The 23,772-nt window shown below is 37.8% G+C and overlaps 1 protein-coding gene across 14 annotated transcripts in view; it reads left to right on the forward strand.

The window, feature by feature from the left end:
• Positions 1-23,772, forward strand: part of RGS7 (regulator of G protein signaling 7) — a 550,220-nt gene that overhangs the window by 401,572 nt on the left and 124,876 nt on the right. For 12 of the 14 annotated variants that reach the window (XM_073899936.1, XM_073899935.1, XM_073899932.1 and 9 more), the window contains 2 exons: positions 16,431-16,537; positions 21,028-21,079. The exons of the other annotated variants lie outside the window; for them this stretch is intronic. In XM_073899936.1, coding sequence (XP_073756037.1) covers positions 16,431-16,537; positions 21,028-21,079 — 159 coding nt within the window. The remainder of the gene's footprint in view (positions 1-16,430; positions 16,538-21,027; positions 21,080-23,772) is intronic. 14 annotated transcript variants of the gene reach the window in all.

Below are 23,772 nucleotides of genomic sequence, written 5' to 3' on the forward strand. Positions count from 1 at the left end.
CTATTGTAAATAAAGCTACTATGAACATAAGGGTGCATATAAGTCTATTTGAAAGTGGTTTTGTTGTTGGTGGTGGTGGTTTCTTCAGATAAATACCTGTAAGTGGAATTGCTGGATTTACAGTTTAAAATAATCAATGTGGCAAAGAGCAGGGCATGAATGGAAACTAGTCTGAATGTTATCTCGGTGATTCAGCCAAGAGATACAATCTTGGGTTGGTGGTGGCGGAGGGGGTGTAGATTCTGGGTTCGCAAGGAACAATTATCAGAATGTGCTCCTGGACTGGATGTGATAAGTGATGGAAAGACAGACAACAAAAACAATTCAAGGGCTCTGGCTTGAGAAGTTGAATGAAAATCACTGACATCTACTGATATGGGAAAGACTGCAAGAAGAAGAGCAGGTTTGAGATGAAAGTCAACAGTTCAGTTTTACCATGATAAATGCAAGAGGTCTATTCAATATTCAAGTGGAGATGTCACACAGGCTCTTGGAAATACAATATAGGAATTCAGGGGAGAAGTGAAGCTAGAGATAATGTGCAATGACTATGTTATAAGAACGTTTATCACTTTGGTGTTTATGATAGTGAAATATTTAAAAATTCAAATATCCAAAATATCCGAAACTAGAGGATTTCTAATATGCAGCAAAAGCCGGACAATGTTGCTCAAAGTGTGTGCTCTGACTATTGCCCCATAAACTGCTGTGCTCTCTCCAGCAGGTGAAAGTATAGAAGTTTTATCTACAAAGATTTCAAACCCACTGAGGTTCAGTCATTTCTTATTATTCATGTCTATGTGGCATCTAGAATTTCTTGATTTGAATTCTGGCAAGTAGAGCTGTCTACATACTTTATTAGAAGAAACTTAAGAAGCCATATATTTTTAGATGTGATTTTAATCCTTTAAAAACATCTGGTGTTTAAATTCTGATTTACTGTATGAAAATAGAGACTTTTTTCCTAGAGGGGGTGTTAATCCTTTAATTAGCTCATCTGTATTTCTTCATTCTGGTTTCTGTACCTGTCTTATTCTCACTGCTCTGCAATAGTTGTGATTTTTTTTGTGGTATTTAAAATTAAAATCAAATTATTGGTGGACTGTTGTGCTGTTTTGAAACAGCAAAAAGAACAATTATTTTAATGAATGCATCTCATTTAATAAATTTACCCCCTTTGGTTTCCAAACTGTTTCTTGCAAAGGACCATCTCTATTGATTATATCTTGGCATGTATTGTACATTAGAATTCAGGTATTCACAGAAGTTGCTTATTTCCAGGTATTGGTTTCCAACACACACATAAACCAACATATAGACACAAACATAAGAAAATGAAACTGGTAAGTACATGTGTTTATGTAAAGTGGGATTTTTATTTTATTTTTTTATTATTTATTTATTTATTATGTTATATTAGTCACCATACAGTACATAATTAGTTTTCGATGTAGTGTTCCATGATTCATTGTTTGTATATAAAAAAGGACACCAGGTGGGGTGCCTGTGTGGCTCAGTCGGTGAGTGTCCGAGTCTTGATCTCCGCTTAGGTCTTGATCTCAGGGTTTTGAGTTCAGGCCTCACGTTGGGCTCCATGCTGGGCATGGAGCCTATTTAATAATACAAAATAAAATAATAAAATAAAATAAAAATAAAAAAGGATGCCAATGCCAGGTGATAAAGATGATCTAGAGAGTTTCAGACATCAGTTCTGATGTCCTAAACTTCTCCCCCAGTGGAAGCATTCACTTCTGCAAAATACATACTAAAGGAAATTATAACTGGTTTTGTTTAGAAATTTCATAATAACTGTGACTGTATGATCAAGGCTATAGTTTTGAAATTAGTCTTCTACTTAATCATGGATTAAATACATTAATGAATAGTGATTTTTTAAAAAAGAGATGCTGTTAACAGGTATTATCAGAAGACTATGTTGCTTATTCTTTAGGAGTGACACTTGATTTTCAAACCAAATTCATTCATGACATTTTGTTGTGTGGGGTGAGTTACTGGTTATTCCCATATCATGCCTGCATTTTTACAACTAGCTTTAGAAAATATATAAATAGAACACGCACATCAACCTAGTTCCTATTATTTGGAATAAGTATGACATTTTCTCTGTGCACACAAAATTCTTTACCATAACAGCCCTGGATCATCATGAAGATTGAGTTTTAAGCAGGCGTTGGTGGTATAGTGGTGAGCATAGCTGCCTTCCATGAAGATTGAGTTTTAAGCAACTGAAATTCAAATTAAGTATTGTATTTCATAATGTACCTTTTTTATTTTTGGAGTATTGGCCATGGATGTGGCAGGATTATCTGCAGAAGAAGAAAAATCAATTTCCATTTGACACAAAGAGGCAAAATAGGGGTGGCAGCATTTTGGCCAGGACTTCCAGGGTGAAGGTTGGTTATACACCATAGAATCAGAGTTGGAAAAAGTTTGGCCATCCAGCCCTGCATTTATGGATGCCGACTCTAAGGTCCAGAGAAACAAGATGACTTACTCAAGATATGTAGTCATAGAAATATTTAGGATTAGAATTCAAATCCCGGGAGGGCGGAGCAAGATGGCGGAAGAGTAGGAGACCTGGATTTCATCTGGTCTCAGGAATTCAGCTGGGTAGGGATCAAACCATTCTGAACACCTATGAACTCAACAGGAGATCAAAGAAAAGAATAGCAACAACTCTCTGAACAGAAAAGCGACCACTTTCTGGAAGGTAGGACGTGTGGAGAAGTGAATCTGAGGCGATATTCGGGAGGATAGATGGTGGGGGAGGGGGCCTCCGTCAGCCACTTCTGGCAAGTGCTAGAGCCGCGGAGCACAAAATCGGAACTTTTAGAAGTTGGCTCCGCTGAGGGACGTTGCTCCAGTGGCTGAGTGGAGGGTAGAAGCCTCACTTAGGGTTCAGGGACAGTGTGGTCTCAGGACCCTCGGGGTCACAGAAAGACCAGGGGTGCCTGAGTGCAGCAGAGCTCCCAGGTATCGGAGCGGGAAAGCCGGCTGCAGAGACGGAGCCGAGGCGCGGGCTCTCAGCTCGGGGTTGCCATAAACCGTGACTGGTGACAGTGGGGCCACTGCTCCTCCAGCAGGGACCCAACAAGTGGCAGATCCGGAGAGACTCCCCTTCCTCCCCCAGGAGGAGCGGCACAAGAGCGCACCACAGGGATCTGCTGGGTTTGGAGACTCCACACGGGGTCAGGTGCCAGAGATAGAAATGCTCAGTCACAGGCCGGGTGAGCACGGAGTGCGGCCAGAGTCCGGGGAGACAGGAGTGATTGACTGCTTTTCTCTGGGGGTGCACTGAGGAGTGGGGCCACCATTTTCACTCTCGTCCTCCAAAGCTGTACGGAAAGCTTGCAGGGAAAAAAAGCTCCCGAGAGCAAACCCGAGCAGATTACTTACCCCGGACCGAGAAGGGCGGAGCAATTCCACCTCCGGCAAAGACATTTGGGAACCACGGCAACAGGTCCCTCCCCCAGAAGACCAGCACGAATAGCCCGCAAGCCAAGACCAAGTTTACCGATCAAGGAGAACGGGAGAACTCCAGCGCTAGGGGAATACTGCACATAGAATTCATGGCTTTTTTACCATGATTCTTTAGTCTTTCAAAGTTAATTTTTTTAACTGTCTTTTTTTTTTTAATTTTTCTTTTTCCCTTTTTCAACCAAAATCTTATCAATCCCTTGTTTTAAAAACATTTTTATTTTTCATTTTTAGAGTCATATTCTGTCCCTTCATAGTAGTTACCCTTATTATTGACATATATATAAGTTGTTCTCTCTTTAAAATTTTGAGATACAGTTTCTTCTAACAGATCAAAATATACACTAAATCCCTAGTGTATGGCTTTTTTCTAGTCTCCTGTCTGATCACATTCTCTCCCCCTTTTTTTCTTTTTTTTTTTAATCATCTTCTTTCTGTTATCAACTTCTTATCTTATCAATTCCTTTTATAAATTTTATTATAATTTTCATCTTTACAGTCATATTCCATCCCTTCATTGTGTCAACCCTTAGTTTTGTACATATATAAGTTTTTCTTTCTTTAAAATTTTGGGAGGCACTTTCTTCTAACAGACCAGAATACACCCAAAATCTAGTGTGTGGCACTGATCTATGCACCAGCCTGATCATATTGGATCATATTCTGTTTTTTTTGTTTTGTTCTGTTTTTGTTTGTTTTTATCTTTTTCTTTTTCTTTTCTTTTTCTTTTTTCTTTCTTTCCCTTTCTTTCCCCCTGGTTTCAGGTCTTTTCTGATTTGTGTAGAGTATATTTTCTGGGGACATTATAACCCTGATAGCATTTTGTTCTCTCATTCATCTATTCTCCTCTGGACAAAATGACAAGATGGAAAAAATCACCTCAACAAAAAGAACAAGAGGTAGTACCGACTGCCAGGGACCTACTCAATATGGACATTAGTACAATGATAGACCTAGAGTGAAGAATCATGATTTTAAAGACACTAGCTGGGCTTGAAAAAAGCATGTAAGTTATTAGAGAACCCCTTTTTGGAGAAATAAAAGAACTAAAATCTAACCAAGTCGAAATCAAAAAGGCTATTAATGAGGTACAATAAAAAATGGGGGTGCTAACTGCTAGGATAAATGAGGCATAAGAGGGAATCAATAATATAGAAGACCAAACGATGGAAAATAAAGAAGCTGAGAAAAAGAGAGATAAACAACTACTGGATCACGAGGGCAGAATTCGAGAGCTAAGAGATATCATAAGATGAAACAACATTAGAATAATTGGGATCCCAAAAGAAGAAGAAAGAGAGAGAGGGGCAGAAGGTATATTGGAGCAAATTATAGCAGAGAACTTCCCTAATGTGGGGAAGGAAACAGGCATCAAAATCCAGGAGGCACAGAGAACCCCTCTCAAAATCAATAAAAATAGGTCAACACCCCGACATCTACTAGTAAAACTTGCGAGTCTCAGAGACAAAGAGAAAATCCTGAAAGCAGCTCGGGAGAAGAGATATGTAACTTACAATGGTAGAAACATTAGATTGGCAACAGACCTATCCACAGAGACCTGGCAGGCCAGAAAGGACTGGCATGATATACTCAGAGCACTAAATGAGAAAAAATGCAGCCAAGAATACTATATCCAGCTATGTTGTCATTGAAAATAGAAGGAGAGAGAAAAAGCTTCCAGGACAAATAAAAACTAAAGGAATTTGCAAACACAAAACCAGCCCTACAAGAAATAATGAAAGGGGTCCTCTTAAAGCAAAGAGAGAGCCAGAAAGCAACATAGACCAAAAAGGAACAGAGAAAATATACAGTAACAGTCACCTTACTGGCAATACAATGGCACTAAATTCATAACTTTCAATAGTTACCCTGAATGTAAATGGGCTCAATGCCCCAATCAAAAGACACAGGCTATCAGATTGGATTAAAAAACAAGACCCATCCATATGCTGTCTGCAAGAGACTCATTTTAGACCCAAAGACACCCCCAGATTGAAAGTGAGGGGGTGGAAAACCATTTACCATACTAATGGAAACCAAAAGAAAGCTGGGGTGGCAATCCTTATATCAGACAAATCAGATTTTAAACCAAAGATTGTAATAACAGATGAGGAAGGACACTATATCCTACTTAAAGGGTCTATCCAACAAGAAGATCTAACAATTGTAAATATCTATGCCCCTAACATGGGGGCAGCCAATTATATAAGGCAATTAATAACAAAAGCGAAGAAACACATTGACAGCAATACAATAATAGTGGGGGACTTTAACACCCTCCTGACTGAAATGGACAGATCATCTAAACAAAAGACCAACAGGAAATAAAGACTTTAAATGACACACTGGACCAAATGGACTTCACAGACATATTCAGAACATTCCATCCCAAAGCAACGGAATACACATTCTTTTCCAGTGCCCATGGAACATTCTCCAGAATATATCCCATCCTAGGTCACAAATCAGGTCTCAACTGGTACCAAAAGATTGGAATTATTCCCTGCATATTTTCAGACCACAATGCTTTGAAAGTAGAACTCAATCAGAAGAGGAAAGTCGGAAAGAACTCAAATACATGGAGGCTAAAGAGCATCCTACTAAAGAATGAATGGATCAACCAGGAAATTAAAGAGGAATTAAAAAAATTCATGGGAACCAATGAAAATGAAAACACAACTGTTCAAAATCTTTGGGATGCAGCAAAGGCAGTCCTAAGAGGAAAGTATATAGCAATCCAAGCCTTTCTCAAGAAACAAGAAAGGTCTCAAATACACAACCCAACCCTACACCTAAAGAAGCTAGAGAAAAAACAGCCAATAAAGCCTAAACCCAGCAGGAAAAGAGGAATAATAAAGACCAGAGCAGAAATCAATGAAATAGAAACCAAAAGAACAGTACAACAGATGAACGAAACTAGGAGCTTGTTCTTTGAAAGAATTAACAAGATTGATAAACCCCTGGCCAGACTTACCAAAAAGAAAAGAGAAATGACCCAAATCAACAAAATCATGAATGAAAGAGGAGAGATCACAACCAACACCAAAGAAATGCAAACAATTATAAGAACATATTATGAGCAACTCTATGCCAGCAAATTAGATAACCTGGAAGAAATGGGTGCATTCCTAGAGATGTATCAACTACCAAAACTGAACCAGGAAGAAATAGAAAACCTGAACAGACCTATAACCACTAAGGAAATTGAAGCAGTCATCAAAAATCTCCCAACAAACAAAAGCCCAAGGCCAGATGGCTTCCCAGGGAAATTCTACCAAACATTTCAAGAAGAATTGATACCTGTTCTTCTGAAACTGTTCCAAAGAATAGAAATGGAAGGAAAACTTCCAAACTCATTTTATGAGGCCCCCATTACCTTGATCTCCAAACCAAAGACCCCATCAAAAAGGAGAATTACAGATCAATATCCTTGATGAACATGGATGCAAAAATTCTCACCAAAATACTAGCCAATAGGATCCAACAGTACATTAAAAGGATTATTTACCATGACCAAGTGGGATTTACCCCTGGGCTGCAAGGTTGGTTCAACCATCCACAAATCAATCAACGTGATACAATACATTAACAAAAGAAAGAACAAGAATCATATGATCCTCTCAGTAGATGCAGAAAAAGCATTTGGCAAAGTACAGCATCCTTTCTTGGTAAAAACTCTTCCAAGTATAGGGGTAGAGGATACATACCTCAATATCACAAATTCCATCTCTGAAAAACGTACAGCGAATATCATTCTCAATGGGGAAAAACTGAGAGCTTTCCCCCTAAGGTCAGGAACGTGGCAGGGATGTCCACTCTCACCACTGCTATTCAACATAGTATTAGAAGTCCTAGCCACAGCAATCAGACAACAAAAAGAAATCAAAGGCATCCAAATCAGCAAAGAAGAAGTCAAACTCTCACTCTTTGCAGATGATATGATACTTTATGTGGAAAACCCAAAAGACTCCACCCCAAAACTGCTAGAACTCATACAGGAATTCAGTAAAGTGGCTGGATATAAAATCAATGCACAGAAATCAGTGGCATTCCTATACACCAACAACAAGACAGAAGAAAGAGAAATTAAGGAATCAATCTCATTTACAATTGCACCCCAAAACATAAGATACCTAGGAATAAATCTAACCAAAGAGGCAAAGGATCTGTACTCAGAAAACTATAAAATACTCCTGAAAGAAATTGAGGAAGACACAAAGAAGTGGAAAAACGTTCCATGTTCATGGATTGGAAGAACAAACACTGTGAAGATGTCCATGCTACCTAGAGCAGTCTACACATTCAATTCAATCCCCATCAAAATACCATCCACTTTTTTCAAAGAAATGGAACAAATAATCCTAAAATTTGTATGGAATCAGAAGAGACCCCAAATAGCCAGAGAAATGTTGAAAAAGAAAAGCAAAGCTGGCAGCATCACAATTCCAGACTTCCAGCTCTATTACAAAGCTGTCATCATCAAGACAGTATGGTACTGGCACAAAAACAGACACATAGATCAATGGAACAGAATAGAGAGCCCAGAAATGGATCCTCAACTCTATGGTCAACTAATCCTTGACAAAGCAGGAAAGAATGTCCAATGGAAAAAAGACAGTCTCTTCAACAAATGGTGTTGGGAAAATTGGACAGCCACATGCAGAAGAATGGAACTGGACCATTCTTTACACCACACACAAAAGTAGACTCAAAATGGTTGAAAGACCTAAATATGAGACAAGAGTCCATCAAAATCCTAAAGGAGAGCACAGGCAGCAACCTCTTCGACCTCAGCTGCAGCAAGTTCTTCCTAGAAACATCACCAAAGGAAAGGGAAGCAAGGGCAAAAATGAACTATTGGGATTTCAGCAAGATAAAAAGCTTTTGTACAGCAAAAGAAACAGTCCACAAAACCAAAAGACCACTGACAGAATGTGAGAAGATATTTGGAAATGACATATCAGATAAAGGGCTAGTATCCAAAATCTATAAAGAACTTCTCAAACTCAACACCCAAAGAACAAATAATCCAATCAAGAAATGGGCAGAAGACATGAACAGACATTTTTCCAAAGAAGACATCCAAATGGCCAACAGACACATGAAAAAGTGCTCCACGTCGCTCGGCATCAGGGAAATCCAAATCAAAACCTCAATGAGATACCACCTCACACCAGTCAGAATGGCTAAAATTAACAAGTCAGGAAATGACAGATGTTGACAGGGAGATTCGGAGAAAGGGGAACCCTCCTACACTGTTGGTGGGAATGCAAGCTGGTGTAACCCCTCTGGAAAACAGTATGGAGGTTCCTCAAAGAGTTGAAAATAGAGCTACCATACCATCCAGCAATTGCACTACTGGGTATTTACCCCAAAGATACAAATGTAGGGATCCGAAGGGGTACGTGCACCCCGATGTTTATAGCAGCAATGTCCACAATAGCCAAACTGTGGAAAGGCCAAGATGTCCATCGACAGATGAATGGATAAAGAAGAGGTGGTATATATACACAATGGAATATTATGCAGCCATCAAAAGAATGAGATCTTGTCATTTGCAATGACGTGGGTGGAACTGGAGGGTGTTATGCTGAGTGAGAGAAGTCAATCAGAGAAAGATATGTATCATATGACCTCACTGTTATGGGGAATTCTTAATTTCAGGAAACAAACTGAGGGTTGCTGGAGTCGCGGTGAGGTGGGAGGGATGGGGTGGCTGGGTGACAGACATTGGGGAGGGTATGTGCTATGGTGAGCGCTGTGAATTGTGCAAGACTGTTGAATCACAGATCTGTACTTCTGAAACAAATAATGCAATATATGTTAAGAAAAAAAAAAGAAGAAGATAGCAGGAGGGGAAGAATGAAGGGGGGGGAAGCTGGAGGGGGAGACGAACCATGAGAGACGATGGACTCTGAAAAACAAACTGAGGGTCTAGGGGGCGGGGGGTGGGGGGATGGGTTAGCCTGGTGATGGGTATTAAAGAGGGCATGTTCTTCATGGAGCACTGGGTGTTATGCCAAACAATGAATCATGGAACACTACATCAAAAAGTAATGATGTAATGTATGGTGATTAACATAACAATAAAGAATTTAAAGAAGAAAAAAAAGATTTCAAATCCCATGACCTGCAGTTGAGCATGTTTCTTCTTAATACGCATGTGTGCCTGTTCAGTAGCATGTGCTGTTGCTGATTTAAAGCAACACATGCTATGCAAACCCCCTTCTGTTAACGTTAACTCAACGCCCCACCTTTCTTCCAACTCATTCAGCCAGTTACCTGGTGCAAATTTTGCAGAATGTATGCTGAATTTTAGAGGGAATGTTTCTTTCCACAATAATTTGTTATTGCCTTGGCTCTTGTGATTTTTACCATTTCTTGCACCATTCTTGGATGAACTCAAAGTGATTTTCTCTCATCTGAATACCATTCTGTGCACCAGTCACACTTATAAATGTAATAGTCTTGTTAAGATGCAGTTTATTTTGTACAATGATGGAACTGCCGGTTATATGGAGGGATATACTGTGAAATGAACATCCTGATATGATGTAGTTATTATAGAACATAGATTTTTTTAAAAGATTTTTATTATTCATTTATTTATTCATTCATTTATTTATTTGGCGGTGGGAAGGGGAGGGAGAATCTCAAGTAGACTGCACTAAGCACAGAGCCTGACCTGGGGCTTGATCTCACAACCCTGGGATCATGACCTGAGCCAAAATCAAGAGTTGGAAGCTTAACCGACTGAGCACCCAGGTGCCCCTTATATGACATAGATCTTAAACCAGTTCTCCTTAGCAATATTGCATAGATCTCTCTCTCTCTCTTTTTAAATTTTATCATTGCTCTTCATATTTAAATAATTTCTTAAGGTGTCATACCTGCTGATATTAGGCATCTGGACTGTTCTCTGTGTGTCTGATAAGGGCCACTGATTTATGATGGTGCCAATTGTTTTTTCTTAATGGGTAGATTTTTTTGAGTCCTGAGCAAATATGCTTCCCTAAGAATTCACCTGTCTTCTGACTGTTCTCACGGTGATTCCTCTGTCACCATTATTTCTCAGCACTGTCAGCTCACTGTGTCCTCATCAGTCAGTCCTGCCCACCTTTCTTCTGAACCAGGAGCTTTCCCAGTGATTTCCGACATTGTCAGGTTTTGGATTGTAAACCCAGTGTGCAGAATATATTACCTTTGGAAATCTTTCTCTATAACTATGATACCCGATCTTTGGAATTTTGGGTAGTGTTCTTCGCTGTCTAAGAAAAAATGGAAGTGTATTCCAGAGCACATTTATCATCTGCACACAAAAGACCCCCCAGTCTGATCACCTGGAGAACTTTAAAGATGTTGGACTATAAGTGTTGTACATGACCTGTAAGCTACCAGTTTCCTCATTGCCTTAACACTGGACTAAACTAGACTAAGTGCCCCTGAAAGTGTCCTTCTGTAAGTATCAACTAATTGATAATAACTCAAGGTTTGGAGCATTTCTATGTGAGGGGCTTTTTAGAGCACATTGCACATATTATCTCAGTTGATCCTCACAACAAAACTTTGACATCATTATTTTATTATCCCCATTTTACAGATGAGTACACTGAGGCCCAGAGAGTGCAAGTCTTTTGCCAAGTCACACAGCCAGCAAGTGAGGGAGTCAGGATTTGAAACCAGGCAGCAGGCTTGTCCAGCCTGGCTGCTTCACCTCTGTACTCAGCTCCTTTGTTTGGAAATATTATTTACTTGTCTTAATTACCTAGTGCATTCCCCCAAATTGATCTAAACTATGCCTCTGTTTTTATTTCTACCAAATTGAACCTATTTCGTCTTATCTCTTCTATATCGCCATGTTATTCACTTCTACGTCCTGATTATGATTGCTAAAAAGCAAGCAGCACTTGATTTTTCTATGTGGAAATGGTGCTTTAAAAAAAAAAAAAAAGAAAGAAAGAAAGAAGGAAAGATGAAAGCCCAGATACTTACTTCTTTCATTAACTCTTACTATTGAGAAAAAGAACTTACCTCAGAAATTCCTAAGTATAGTAATAGTTTACTTTTATTTGGCCTTGGAGAATAAAATGTGCTGCATATATGATTTTTCCACATGACTAACCTTACCTTTTCAAGTGCCACTTCTTTAAAAAGTTATAATATTTTGAAGTACTTCTAAAGTGACCACTTCCCTATCTTCTTAAACAGAGAGTAATAATCAACAAAATCTTTATGACACAGGATCATCATGATGAATGCCTGTTATTTTACTGTTTAGTAACTTACCTGTCTGTTTTTAGCTTTTTCTCTCCCTAATATCATATCATCAGCTGTCATTTTTTCTATTTTGAGTGGATTTCCTTCTAAAATATTTCTCTCCACACAGTAATCATATTTACCACATCAAGTATGCTGTGTGCTAATAATGAAACAATCCCATTCCTAATACATACACAGGAAATAAAAATAAATTATGATATGAATAAAAACATAATTTAGTGATACTTTTTTATTATTATTTTCTTAACTCAGAGGCATTTTTCCATCACTTCAAACTTACGGACTGTATTTGGGAGGGGCTGAGACTGCCAAGAATTGGACCTCAGGATAAAGAAAATACTATTGAATTTTTAAAATATGTTTTAAGTATAGAACTGAGTATAGACATCTAGCACTGAACAACACAAGCCTATTTTCTAACATGCTTTCATCCTATTAACTTTCTCAAGTAGTCGTGATTCCGCAAAAGTAAATTATGTTATGCAGAATTCTCTTTGCTTTTAAAGGATTTTGATAATTCTCCTGCTGCAGGGTTTGGGGTGAAGTAATGTGATGAATAGATGAGGCTTAACAAAGCTACACTAAGCTGTTCACATAGTAACAGTTGTTTGGAGATGGATTTTTATTTCTCAATTTGTTCGTGGCTTGACTGTCCAAAAGAAAAATAAAATTGAATTTTATGGTAGGTTTGTTGTTGAACTTTATTTAGCTGTGTGGGTGACGCGAATAACACATGTACAAGATTAATTAGTGATTATTTTGCCGAGAAGCGTAACGTGGTGGAGCCATCTGGTGCGTCATTATTGGGAAGGGCGATCTTGATGGATTACTCATTAAACTCTTTCAACACTTTGTTCCAAGACTGTCAGCAGTCCTCTGGATTCTTACTAGGTTAAGGCTGTGCTGGGATTCAGAAGCAGAGGGACCATGGGGAAGTGTAGCTTCATCTTTGTCACCAGCAATAAACAGGTCAGCCTTGAGAACACTACCCCCTGCCCACTCTCGGATCTCTTAGTGGTGTGTGTATGCCATTAATCTCACTACTACCTTTTCCCATAATAAAAGACCTACCACAGCCTCACCTCCAAAGCTTATAAAAGTATCTTGAAACAAGATTATAAACATCTGCATTATCTCTGAAGAGCTGAACAAGCTGCTCATCATCACAGCACAAAATAGCTAGTTTGTTCTTTTTTCATGCAGCACTCCGTTTTTCATATGTTTGTTGTGTCCTTGATTCATAAATTGACTTATTTACTCATTCAGCAAATACTGGTTCGATAGCTACTTTTACTCTTGATATGCTAAGTGCCAAGCGAACAGTTTGAAATAAAGCAGACGGTCCCCCTCGACTCCCTGACCTTTCCTCTAAGCGTTTTTCCTGTCCTGGAGCCCCGTTCTCTGGTGGTCCTGTGACAAAGCTCATGACGTCTATGATCTGATCATGTATGGTAGTGCTACATGAGGAAAACCAACTGACATGCACCCAGCCCTCTAGAAATGTATGATCTCTCAGAATCAGTATCTAATGGATGCAGGAAGTTAAGAACATGCTTATGTTTATTTGCTTCTGATTTTTTTTCTGCAACTTCATTATACTTACTTTCACTATAATTTTCTAATCTTCATCAGCCCTTTAGCACCCCACTGGTTTCTGTTGTTTATTTTATTTTAGTCACACTCATTCCTATGATTAGAGGTCTGAAGCCATTTACTGTTCATCTTTCTGGACATCTCAGTTTTCCTTTCTTGAATCTATTCTCACAATCTTTCTCGTGTGCCATAACTCAATTCCGCTTCTGGAAAGTGGTGCTAATAATATTTTCCTAGGCCACAGATTGCTGGGAGTAAAACAAGATGTTTATTACAAGATAGGTGGGCCACCTGACCTTGCAATTCTAAAACAGATGTAATGTGTTGCCCTGACTAGTGCTACCTGACAGGAGCATCCAGGGACTCAGAATATGAGCAAGGCTGTAAGCACCTGCTCATTGTTATGGGCCAGCAATCCTTACAGATTCTCTCACTATTTCAGTTTTATAAATAATCCACATACACACACAAAATAATATGTAAGTGGCTGTTTAGGATGCTATTTAGGACTGCCAATTTCTCTCAGCCTAGTTGAGGCAAATTTATGCAAGTGGATTTCCTAACAGTGCTTTAGATAAAAGTGACCTGAATTCATGTGCAAATAATGAAGCGTAACAGCTACCATCTATTGAATGTCTCCTATAGAACGTCTTTACATATATTCTTTTTGATTCTCATACCAACCCTGCAAGGTGGGTTTGCTACCTTTATTAATAAATGGGAGAGGCACACAGAGTTTAAGTAACAAAAGCTAGCTTGTATCTCCAAATATTTTGTTCTTCCTACAACACCCCACTAGCTCCTGAGTTTCAGCAAGAGTCACAGAACAGGTGGGTATGTAGCTGTAAGCAGCACTGGCTTTGAGAAGGTCTTGACTTTGAGCTAAAAGGATGCAGACATGATATATAGATGGTGAAAAAATTACTCCTTTGTAGCAAACTAACATTCTATGCAGGGAGGCACTTAGTTGGAAGTGTGGATAAGATGATGGCTGGGACCCTTAGTAACAGTCTTCCAAGGGCATGGCAAAGAGGATGATTGACAGTTCTTCTTTATTATTGACAAATACAACACAGTGAGAGGCCGGAAGTAGAAGTTACCAACTGAAGTGTTTACAGGATGCTAAATGACAATTAAAAGGGGCACCATAGTACCTCATGGCAGATAAAATTTAACTTTTTAAATAAAATTAAGAAATAAAATTTATTATTAGCCCACATAGGCATGGGAAGGTAAAGGACAGGGGAAGGTTTCTTATGCTTCACTGCACCATAGCAAGCCGTTTAGTGACTCAGTACTGGCTGGAATATCAAAACTCCCCAGGATGGACAGCTGGACAGATCCACACATTCCTGGAACCACTGTAAGAATTCCTGAGTTAAAGAACCATTTACTTGTCTAAGAAACAGAAATAAATCCATAAGTAAACTGTATATAAAGATGCAAAACAGATCAATAAATCTAACTTTCCAAGGGACTGAAAAACTATTGTGCATAGTTCCCTGGTTGCCAGACTCTAAGTTAGTAAACTTTATATTGTCCCTGAACGAATGCAATAGTAATAGTAACTGTGTTGACCAAATTTTATTAACCATTTTATTGGAAGAAATTGTTAACTGCTATAAAAGGAGTATGAGTATCACAGTATTATGTTCCACCTGTTTCTCAGCCTTCTGGAAAAGTGTAATCTTTTCATTGTCAAGTAAACCTCTGCATGGTCCATATCTAGAACACTGAATATAGAGTAGTAGAAACTAGAGCAGTCCAGATGATCACAGGACTACAGAAGCAGCATAAATGGCTGCTTAGCACTCACTTAATGTAGCATAAATGGTTTTGGATGCCTTAACTTTCGCTGATGACATTATGTAATAATGATCCATCCCATTAGAAAAATTGCTGATAGTATTGGATTATCCACTATATAGGCTGGGGGGTGATGCAAGTGAGAACACTTTTAAAAGTTTAAAGTGCTAGGGTCACCTGGGTGGCTCAGTTGGTTAAGCATCTGCCTTCAGCTCAGGTCATGATGGGGGTCCTGGGGTCGGTCCTGCATCAGGCTCCCTACTCAATGGGAAGCCTGCTTCTCCCTCTTCCTCTGCCGGTCTCTCTCTCAAATAAATAAATAAAATCTAGCAGCGGGTGTTATACGAAAACAATGAATCATGGATCACTACATCAAAAACTAATGATGTATTGTATGGGGACTAACATCACATAATAAAATTTAATTAAATTAAAAATAAATACAATAAAGAGAAAAGAAAAGATAAAATAAAAAATAAAAATAAAGTTTTAAAGTGCTATGTAAATGCCAAATATAACTATTTGTGGAAGACTATTAACATAGAGCAAAATATATCCCATCTATAAAACGAAGGAGTCGGATTCTGTGATTTCAGAATAGCCTTCCAGTCTCAGCGTTCCACAGTGTTATGTTCTCACACGCTGGTCGTCGTGCGGTGTGGTTGGTCATTGCATAGTTACTATGTGGAACCAGAGCCACCTTAGTACCCTCTGTGAAAGAGATGGAAAAAGAAAAAATTCAAAGCCAAGTCGTTTAGGATGCCAAGAATTTGGATGCAAGAATGTGCTCAAAAGGCACTGTGAATTGTGTAAGACATATTTTGAAAATATGACTCACAGTCCTGTACCTCTGAAACAAATAATACACTACATGTTAAAAAAAAAAAAAAAAGAAGAAGATCGTAGGAAGGGAAAAATGAAGGGGGGAAATCGGAGGGGGAGATGAACCATGAGAGACTATGGACTCTGAGAAACAAACTGAGGGTTCTAGAGGGGAGGGGGGAGGGGGATGGGTTAGCCCGGTGATGGGTGTTAAAGAAGATACGTATTGAATGGAGCACTGGGTGTTATACGCAAACAATGAATCATGGAACACTACATCAAAAACTAATGATGTAATGTATGGTGATTAACATAACATTAAAAAAAAAAAGAATGTGCTCAAAAGGGAACAAGATAAAATCCTATACTCCTGCAAATCAACATAAAAAAATTTTTGTATACATTTTTGTTTGTTTGTTTTCATGAAATAGTGGAGGCACTCCATTTGGGAACATTAATGGCTGCCCATGGCTACTTCTTTCCAATCTCGGATCACGTCCTCACACTCAAAGATGATGGCACCTTTTATCGGTTTCAGGTAAGTTTAATGAAAATATTCCTTAATGGTAATATAGAAGTCTGCATTTTGTTTGTTGATTGTTTTTACAAAAATTTTGAAAATATGACTCATTTTATTTGACTTAGTCTAGTTAGAAACTAATTAATGTTAAATATAAGACAGAAAAAACTAAGCAGAGAAGGAATGTGCTTGGTTATGATGACTTGTGAAAGCTAAACTGTGTGATGATTAAAGTTATGTTTTATATTAAAGCTTGAGAATAATTCAGAGAGTGGCTTGCTGGAATTCAGGAGGTGGGAGAGTTCTTCTTGCGTAAGCTACATTAGCCACCAGGAAGGAAGCTGAGAAGTATAACTGAATTGATTATACTCTGGACCATGTCCATGATACAAGACTGTTTTCAGTCCAAGCAGATTCTCATGGGAATGCTTGAAACTCCAATGCAGAATTTAGCTAATTATACAAGCCTTCTGCATGTCGGTACCTGAGGCTTCCTACAAGAAGACTGTGAAGACTGACGTGCATGATACTTTGTGTGTGTGCACTCATCTGAGACAAAACTATACCGTAGATAACCTGTAAACTGAGAAGAGTCGTTTAGGTCACTTCCAAATGAGACAGATGCTATTATTCTTTCAGAAGTGATTGTGGACTCTGATTTTGGTCCTTGAGCATGTAGTTGACACTTGAGTTCACAATGATTTGCCTGAAGTAGGTGCTACATTTCATTAGGCAATATGGTTCGTTAATAACTGGCTGGTGGGTTCTAGCCCATAAAATTAAGGCACATTTAATGCCAGAGTTCAGACTCTAGCTCTTATGTATTTTTAGAGGATTCTCCCCAATGTCAAATTTGTAGACATTGAAGCATTCTTTCTCATTTGTTCTAAATATCATTAGATGTTCTATATCTAAATAAATGACAAAATAATAACTTGGGTGCCAAAGAACTTGGTGGGACAGCCAAACAAAGAGGGAATATGTTTTAAAAACATTTAAAGACCTTTGTCTTCCTAGAACACTCTCACTGCCACTTCCTCAGGACCTTTTTATCCAAGGCAAATAGTCACAGGACTTTATGCACCAAATAGTTAGGAGATGAAGCAGTCTCTTGGAATCAGGATACTGACCTAAGTTTTCAAGCAACATAAATTAGTTAAATTAATTAATTTTAAAAGGCTTTAAAATAAAGGAACATTATCCTTTATACAGTTAAAGTAATGGTAGCTTAAAATAGCTTATTAATAAGTTAAAGTAACTCATGTTCCTAAAGGTAACTTTTAATAAATAAAAATTATTAGTGATGATTATTAAACAAAATTTGTATTTGTAACAGTTTTTTATTTTTTTAAGGGAGTTACTTTTCTGCAGAACTACATTTTCCATATAATCTTACTTTCTTTGAAAAATTTTTCATATAGAGACTATAAGTAAACTTTAGGCCTAATAAAAATCTCACAAATTCTGAATGAAAGGATTTTTCTTTTTACAAAAATAACAACTTTTATCTATCTTCATAATCAATATTACACCTAAAATCATCTCTGTGTAAAAGAACATATCTATGACGGAAGCATTGGATGTAGTCTGTTTATCTCTGGAGAATTATCTAATTTAAAATTTTTCCTTAAAGCAAACTAGCTCACACATGGGCCCAAAGTTTGTGATGGTGTCTTGAGTTAGCCTAATTTGCAACCTTTAGCTCTGCACTTGTCGTCCCCAGACTGAAATTAGTAGGCAGACAAGGTTTACATGTCTTAGTCATCGTCATAGGTCAAAGATATGCAGAGCTGGGAATGGGCCACCATATATTCTGGAGAAAGTAGAGACTGTTTTTAAAGAGCTTTAGAGCAAGACAAGGGAATGGGTGCAAGTGGTGTAGGGCAGAAGTTTAGCAAGTTTCTAGCGTGCCTAGGTAGATGATAAATAGTCTTTCAAATTACATTAATTAATGTTAAATATTTTAATGACCTGTTCACATTTGAAATAGGATCTAAATGTGCCATATTTGTAAATCTAACAATCATAGGATCTTAAAACCGAGATTTAAAAAACAAACAAAGGACACTGCAGAGAAGTCAGGGATAATTGAATTCCTGCTTTAATGTCTGTGAAGGCATTAATCAGTTTATATTTGAACAGCCCTAATAATAGAAAACACATTATTGTTCAAGGTGTCCGCTTCCATTTTTGTGTTGGTTCCAAGCAGCAGAAAGTTTTTTATTATATTGAGCTGAAATTCGACTTCCTAGGAGGATTTTAAAAATCATGAATTAAAATGGGAAACTTGCAATATCATGTTTACTGTTCCTCCAGTGAATGATTGAGATTCTAACCATCACTAGGAATCTGAAGAAGCTTCAGGGCATGAGTTTGAGACAAACAGAACTCTTCATTTAATCTCACTGATATGCCGCAGTATGTAAATTTGTCTCAATTTCTCAGCACATTTTAAATCATGTGATTTCTGTATTCATTGTAAACTTGCTATTGTCTAATTATACTTTGTTAGCTAGCTGTAATTGAGATCTGACATGATTCTCCAGGTCCTTTTCATGACTTTCATTCCATTAGTGTATGTGCCAAAGGTTATTGAGTAATGGCTGGATCAGTTTTATTATAGCTAAAGAAGCCAACTGTGAAAAGAAAAGAGAAACTCATACATTAAAATGTCCTAAGTCTACTTGAATTTTAAAAGTAAATTTTTAAATTTCAACAAACTATAAGCATTTGTTATTCTTTAAATTCTTTTTTACTATAAATTAAAATGCTTTTCCTAGAAAAAATCTTGCAGTATTTGTGAGGAATGCTGGTTTAAGGCATTTCCACATAATATCACAGCATAAAATAGCTTTATTCTTTTATTTTTAGTCAGGAAATTCTCACTAAAGTAAATGATAGAAGAATAAAGAAAAATTGTAAGAATGCAGTTAAGAACATTCCTTGTGGCTTTGAGAAAAAAGTATGAGTCTGGCCAATCTGACTAGAATAGAAATTTTAGAAGTTAGGTATGTGTACACACACACACACACACACACACACACACACACACACACACACACACCCCTCACAGAATAAAGGGAAAAATGCTTTTGAGAAGTATCTCAAAACTAGTGGCCCACAAGATTTTAACTACTTTGTTCCCTGTGGTTCCCCTAGATTCTGACCCAATTTTTCCCTCAAAGCTCTATTTCCCAAGGAGTCAAGCAGGATTCACGTGAGAATGGGGCCATAGAAATCCTTGATGTCTTCCTTTGTCCAGTGTTTCAACTCTCCCCACCCCACCTAAATACTTGTCGTCACTTTGTTCACATGTGTAACAGCAGCAGATTTCTTTATTATCCTGCAGCAATTCCCAAGAAGGAGTGGAGGGTAAATCAAAATCCCTGGAGTCCTGAGGAGTTTGAAAATGCTCTCCCCCAGAGATTCAAACAGTTGTCCCCAATTATCCTTCCCCCCCCAACGCCTTGAGAATCCCTCTTCCAGTGGGAGAATTATCAAACAGCTAATCAGAGATTACCTCAAGTATGCTCATTGCACATGGGTAGCTAATATAACTGACTAATAAATATAAGTAAGCCCACAAGTTTGATGTCTGCAGTCTTGTTTCATTGAGTCCTAGAGTCATCATCAAAGTTTGAAAGAGTAGACAGGTGGCCATCCTCGGCCTGGAGCCTTGCATGTCCATCTAGTGGGGCTAGAAAACCCCTATGAGAACATATAAAATGTTGATGATAACAGGGTTTTCCTGATCAGTTTCTTTGTAGTTTTGTCAGTTTCTAGAATTTCACAGAATGAGATTTCTGTTGATTGTTAATCACATCAATCAATTAAAATTGATTAAAATTAAAATAAAATCAAGTAAAATTCATTTTTAAAAAAATCACCTCTGGTTTCTGCAGTTAAAAAAATCTGAAGCAATAAGTGTTTTTATGGAGAAATATTTTTTTAAAGTGAGACAGAAGAGTTGTTTAAATCTGGTTGGATAATGTTGACAGCAGCATTATATAATTAACAAAGCCAGACAAATGATTGCCAGGTTTTAGGGAAAATTTTGATGGTTGAGCATTGGATCTACTGAAGGCAATAATGAGATACTTGAATCATAGAAAACGATTTGTTATATTTAAATATATTTCATCTGGGGATCTTGCTGAATTTAATAGTCTGCTTTCAGTCTTTGTGGGTTAACACTTTTTTTTTTTTTGGAATGATACAATCAGACCTTTTACCTTTATGTCACTTGACATAAAATTGCAGCAAATGTATGATATTTTAAGTACCTGCTGGTGCTGCACAACACAATTTGGAGACTGAAAATTGCTCAGCAAAGTAAATGTAGAAGAAAAGCCTACAGTGCCTCCTTGGGTACTTTTCCTGGATTACAAAACATACATTATCAGCAGACTATTCTGGATAACTGCTGAAGATGAACACAATTCATAAACCAAGAGCTCTAGGAATTTTGTGTGTGTTTAACCGGGGTTGCACTTCTTTTTATTCCACAGACACCCTATTTTTGGCCATCAAATTGTTGGGAGCCGGAAAACACGGACTATGGTCAGTGTGATATCTCCTCGTTTTATTACGACAGCGAGTATGTATAGATGAACATATGCTCACATTTTATTGCAAAGAAAACCACAGCTATCAGTGTGGGACCAATATTTCTAACATTAAATTTGTGGATGGCTTTGTTTGGAAAGGGTTAGGCACAAAGCTGGTGGCAACTTTTTCCAGGGTATGGTGCCCCATGCAATTATTAAAAAAAAAAAAAAAAGTTTCTTTTGAATAGGTTAAAGAAGCTTGAACAAGCTTATACGAGTTTTTATTATTATTTCCGTAGCACCTTGGTCTACTAGAAAGAGTAACAAAGGGGCTCAGAGTTCCAGAGTGTTCTACTTTACTCTCCCACTTAGCTTTGTGATTTGTGATAAATCCCTTGACTTCCTGGGGCTCCATTTTTCTCATTGTTACTTCAGGCACCATATCATTCTATAAGCAGAAGGTATATTAAACATAGAGAGGCAATCGAAAGAAAAGATATAATAGGAAGCTTAATTGTAATAAATCAAGTTTAGTGAACTTAGAATGAACTTCATTCAATAACCGTGATCTTAGTTAAGCCCTTTAAGGATGTAGGCCCCTAAAAAGTACCCATCTTTTTACATCTTCCTGAAGGCTACAGTTTTCAAAGATAAAGACTGGATGGTTTTAAAATGTCATTTCTACGAATATTTACTGAGGATTTTTTCCTATGCCAACTGCTGTTGCAGGTGCTGGAGTAACAAGGTGACTCTGACTTCATCCACATGGTTGGGTAACTCATAGGCTAGATGAGAAGAAAGAATGATACAGAAGGAGTTCCTGTAGAGTGCTGAGTGACTATAACAGTGGTGTGTGCAAAATTATGTACAAGTTTAAAATTAATGAGGGATTGGCTTTACTCTGGGCAGCACAGAATGATTTCACAAAACTGAGAGCCATTTAAGTTGGATTTTAAAGGAGGAGGGGAAATTTGTCAGGAGACAATGCAGTGAATGCATTTGAGGCAGAAGGCCAGCATATGCAAGAGCAGTGAGAAGCTTTATAGCAGTTTGGCTTTCTTTGGCATTATTCTTGGAGAGACATCTTTGTAAGAAGACTGTAGAAAAATCCATGAAAACCAATGGAGCTATCCTTCATTTTTGTCATTTCAGAAACTTGAATTTAGTAGTTCATCCAAGATTGATCAGGCGCCAAAGATTCAAACTAACAGGGAAAAAATCACCCCAGAATACTTGTAAACTAATAGAGAGAATAGTTGATTCCAGTAGTGAGAATGCTGATTTATTCATTCAGCACACATTCTTCAAAACTGAGGCACTTAGAGAAAGAAGGTATTTTTAAAAACAACTGATGATTTATGGGGTCTGAGCTGGAGAACTTTGTGGAGATTTTGCCCAACCTGGGATGTTGCCTGAGAGTCATCTCACTAAAAAGTATGGAATTCTAGTGGAGGAAACACTTGGATGCCTGAGGAGGAGCTCATAGAGAAAGACCCACATGCTGGCGGGACAGACAGATCAGACCTCAAATGCTGTCACAACCTCATGCCAACTGTGTGACTTTGGGTGAGACACGTAACATTTCTGAGACCCAGTCTGCTCACTTTTCAAGCAGAAATAATAATACTGACTTTCTTCCATTGTCTAAATAATCCAAATTAATATGCCTAAGGAAACTGGTATTGCTCCTCTCATATTCAATAAATCAAAATTGTTTTGTGCTCATCATCTTTGCCTGGCAGATATAGTGCCTCTGTTCCTTGCAGAAAAGCAAATTCTTAATTCTCAGTGTTTTCTCTAGACATCTTTTGTGTTTTTCACAAATATGTTAGTGTTCACAATAACAGCTCATGTTTCATTTCACAGTAGATTGATGTTCCAGTGCTAAGCCTGAGGAAATGGCATGGCCTACACAGCAAATCATTTACAGAACATCCCTCAAAGTCAGTCATCTCAAAATGATTAATGTCGTTCAGTTTCACATTAACTCCTACTGTGTCCATCTCAGAGAGGGTCATCTTCTATTTTATACCCAAAGCTGGAGTGCCTGTAATTTGTTAACTAACCATAGATGTAGCCTTTAATTATTATATTTGGTTTTTTTCCCCTGAATAAACATATACCCGCTTATGTCTAGCTTGCTGGGATTATATACAAGTGAAGAATAAAATAGTTATTCAGTAGGAGATTATGAAAAAAAAAGACAGGAAGTAAATAATAATGATCTCAGATACTGTACCACTCCTGCAGGCGATAATGCTGCATCTTCTATAATTTTTCTTTTTAGGCACAAATAAATGACAGCAACAATACAAATTACCCAACTTTGAATTTCCTACCACCATGTGTTTAAAGAACACTGTTATGAAATGTGGATCCCTATTTATAAAGATGATATTGATGCTGTGATGATGTAGTTGGGCTATGGAGCCCAAAGCACAGTGATTACTTATGCTGTCTTGTCTAAGACAACTTGGGGGCAGACAGGAGTTTTTGCTTAAAGCAGTCTTAAAGAATGTTTTCTTTCACTATATTAGGATCCCAATGTCTGTTTCCATCACCAATTTGAACTTACCAAGTAGGTTCTGCAGAACATAAACCTTTACAGGTCAGTTTACACGGAGAAACACTTTTCCATGCTTACCTTGGTCTTGTAAAAAGATAGAATACATTGCTCATGTTTAGGGCCTAAGACAAGCCAGTATG

This window comes from Callorhinus ursinus, unplaced genomic scaffold (genome assembly GCF_003265705.2).
Source record: "Callorhinus ursinus isolate GAN/ISIS: 27379988/994484 unplaced genomic scaffold, GSC_fseal_2.0 scaffold13, whole genome shotgun sequence".
Classification (NCBI taxonomy): Eukaryota; Metazoa; Chordata; class Mammalia; order Carnivora; family Otariidae; genus Callorhinus; species Callorhinus ursinus.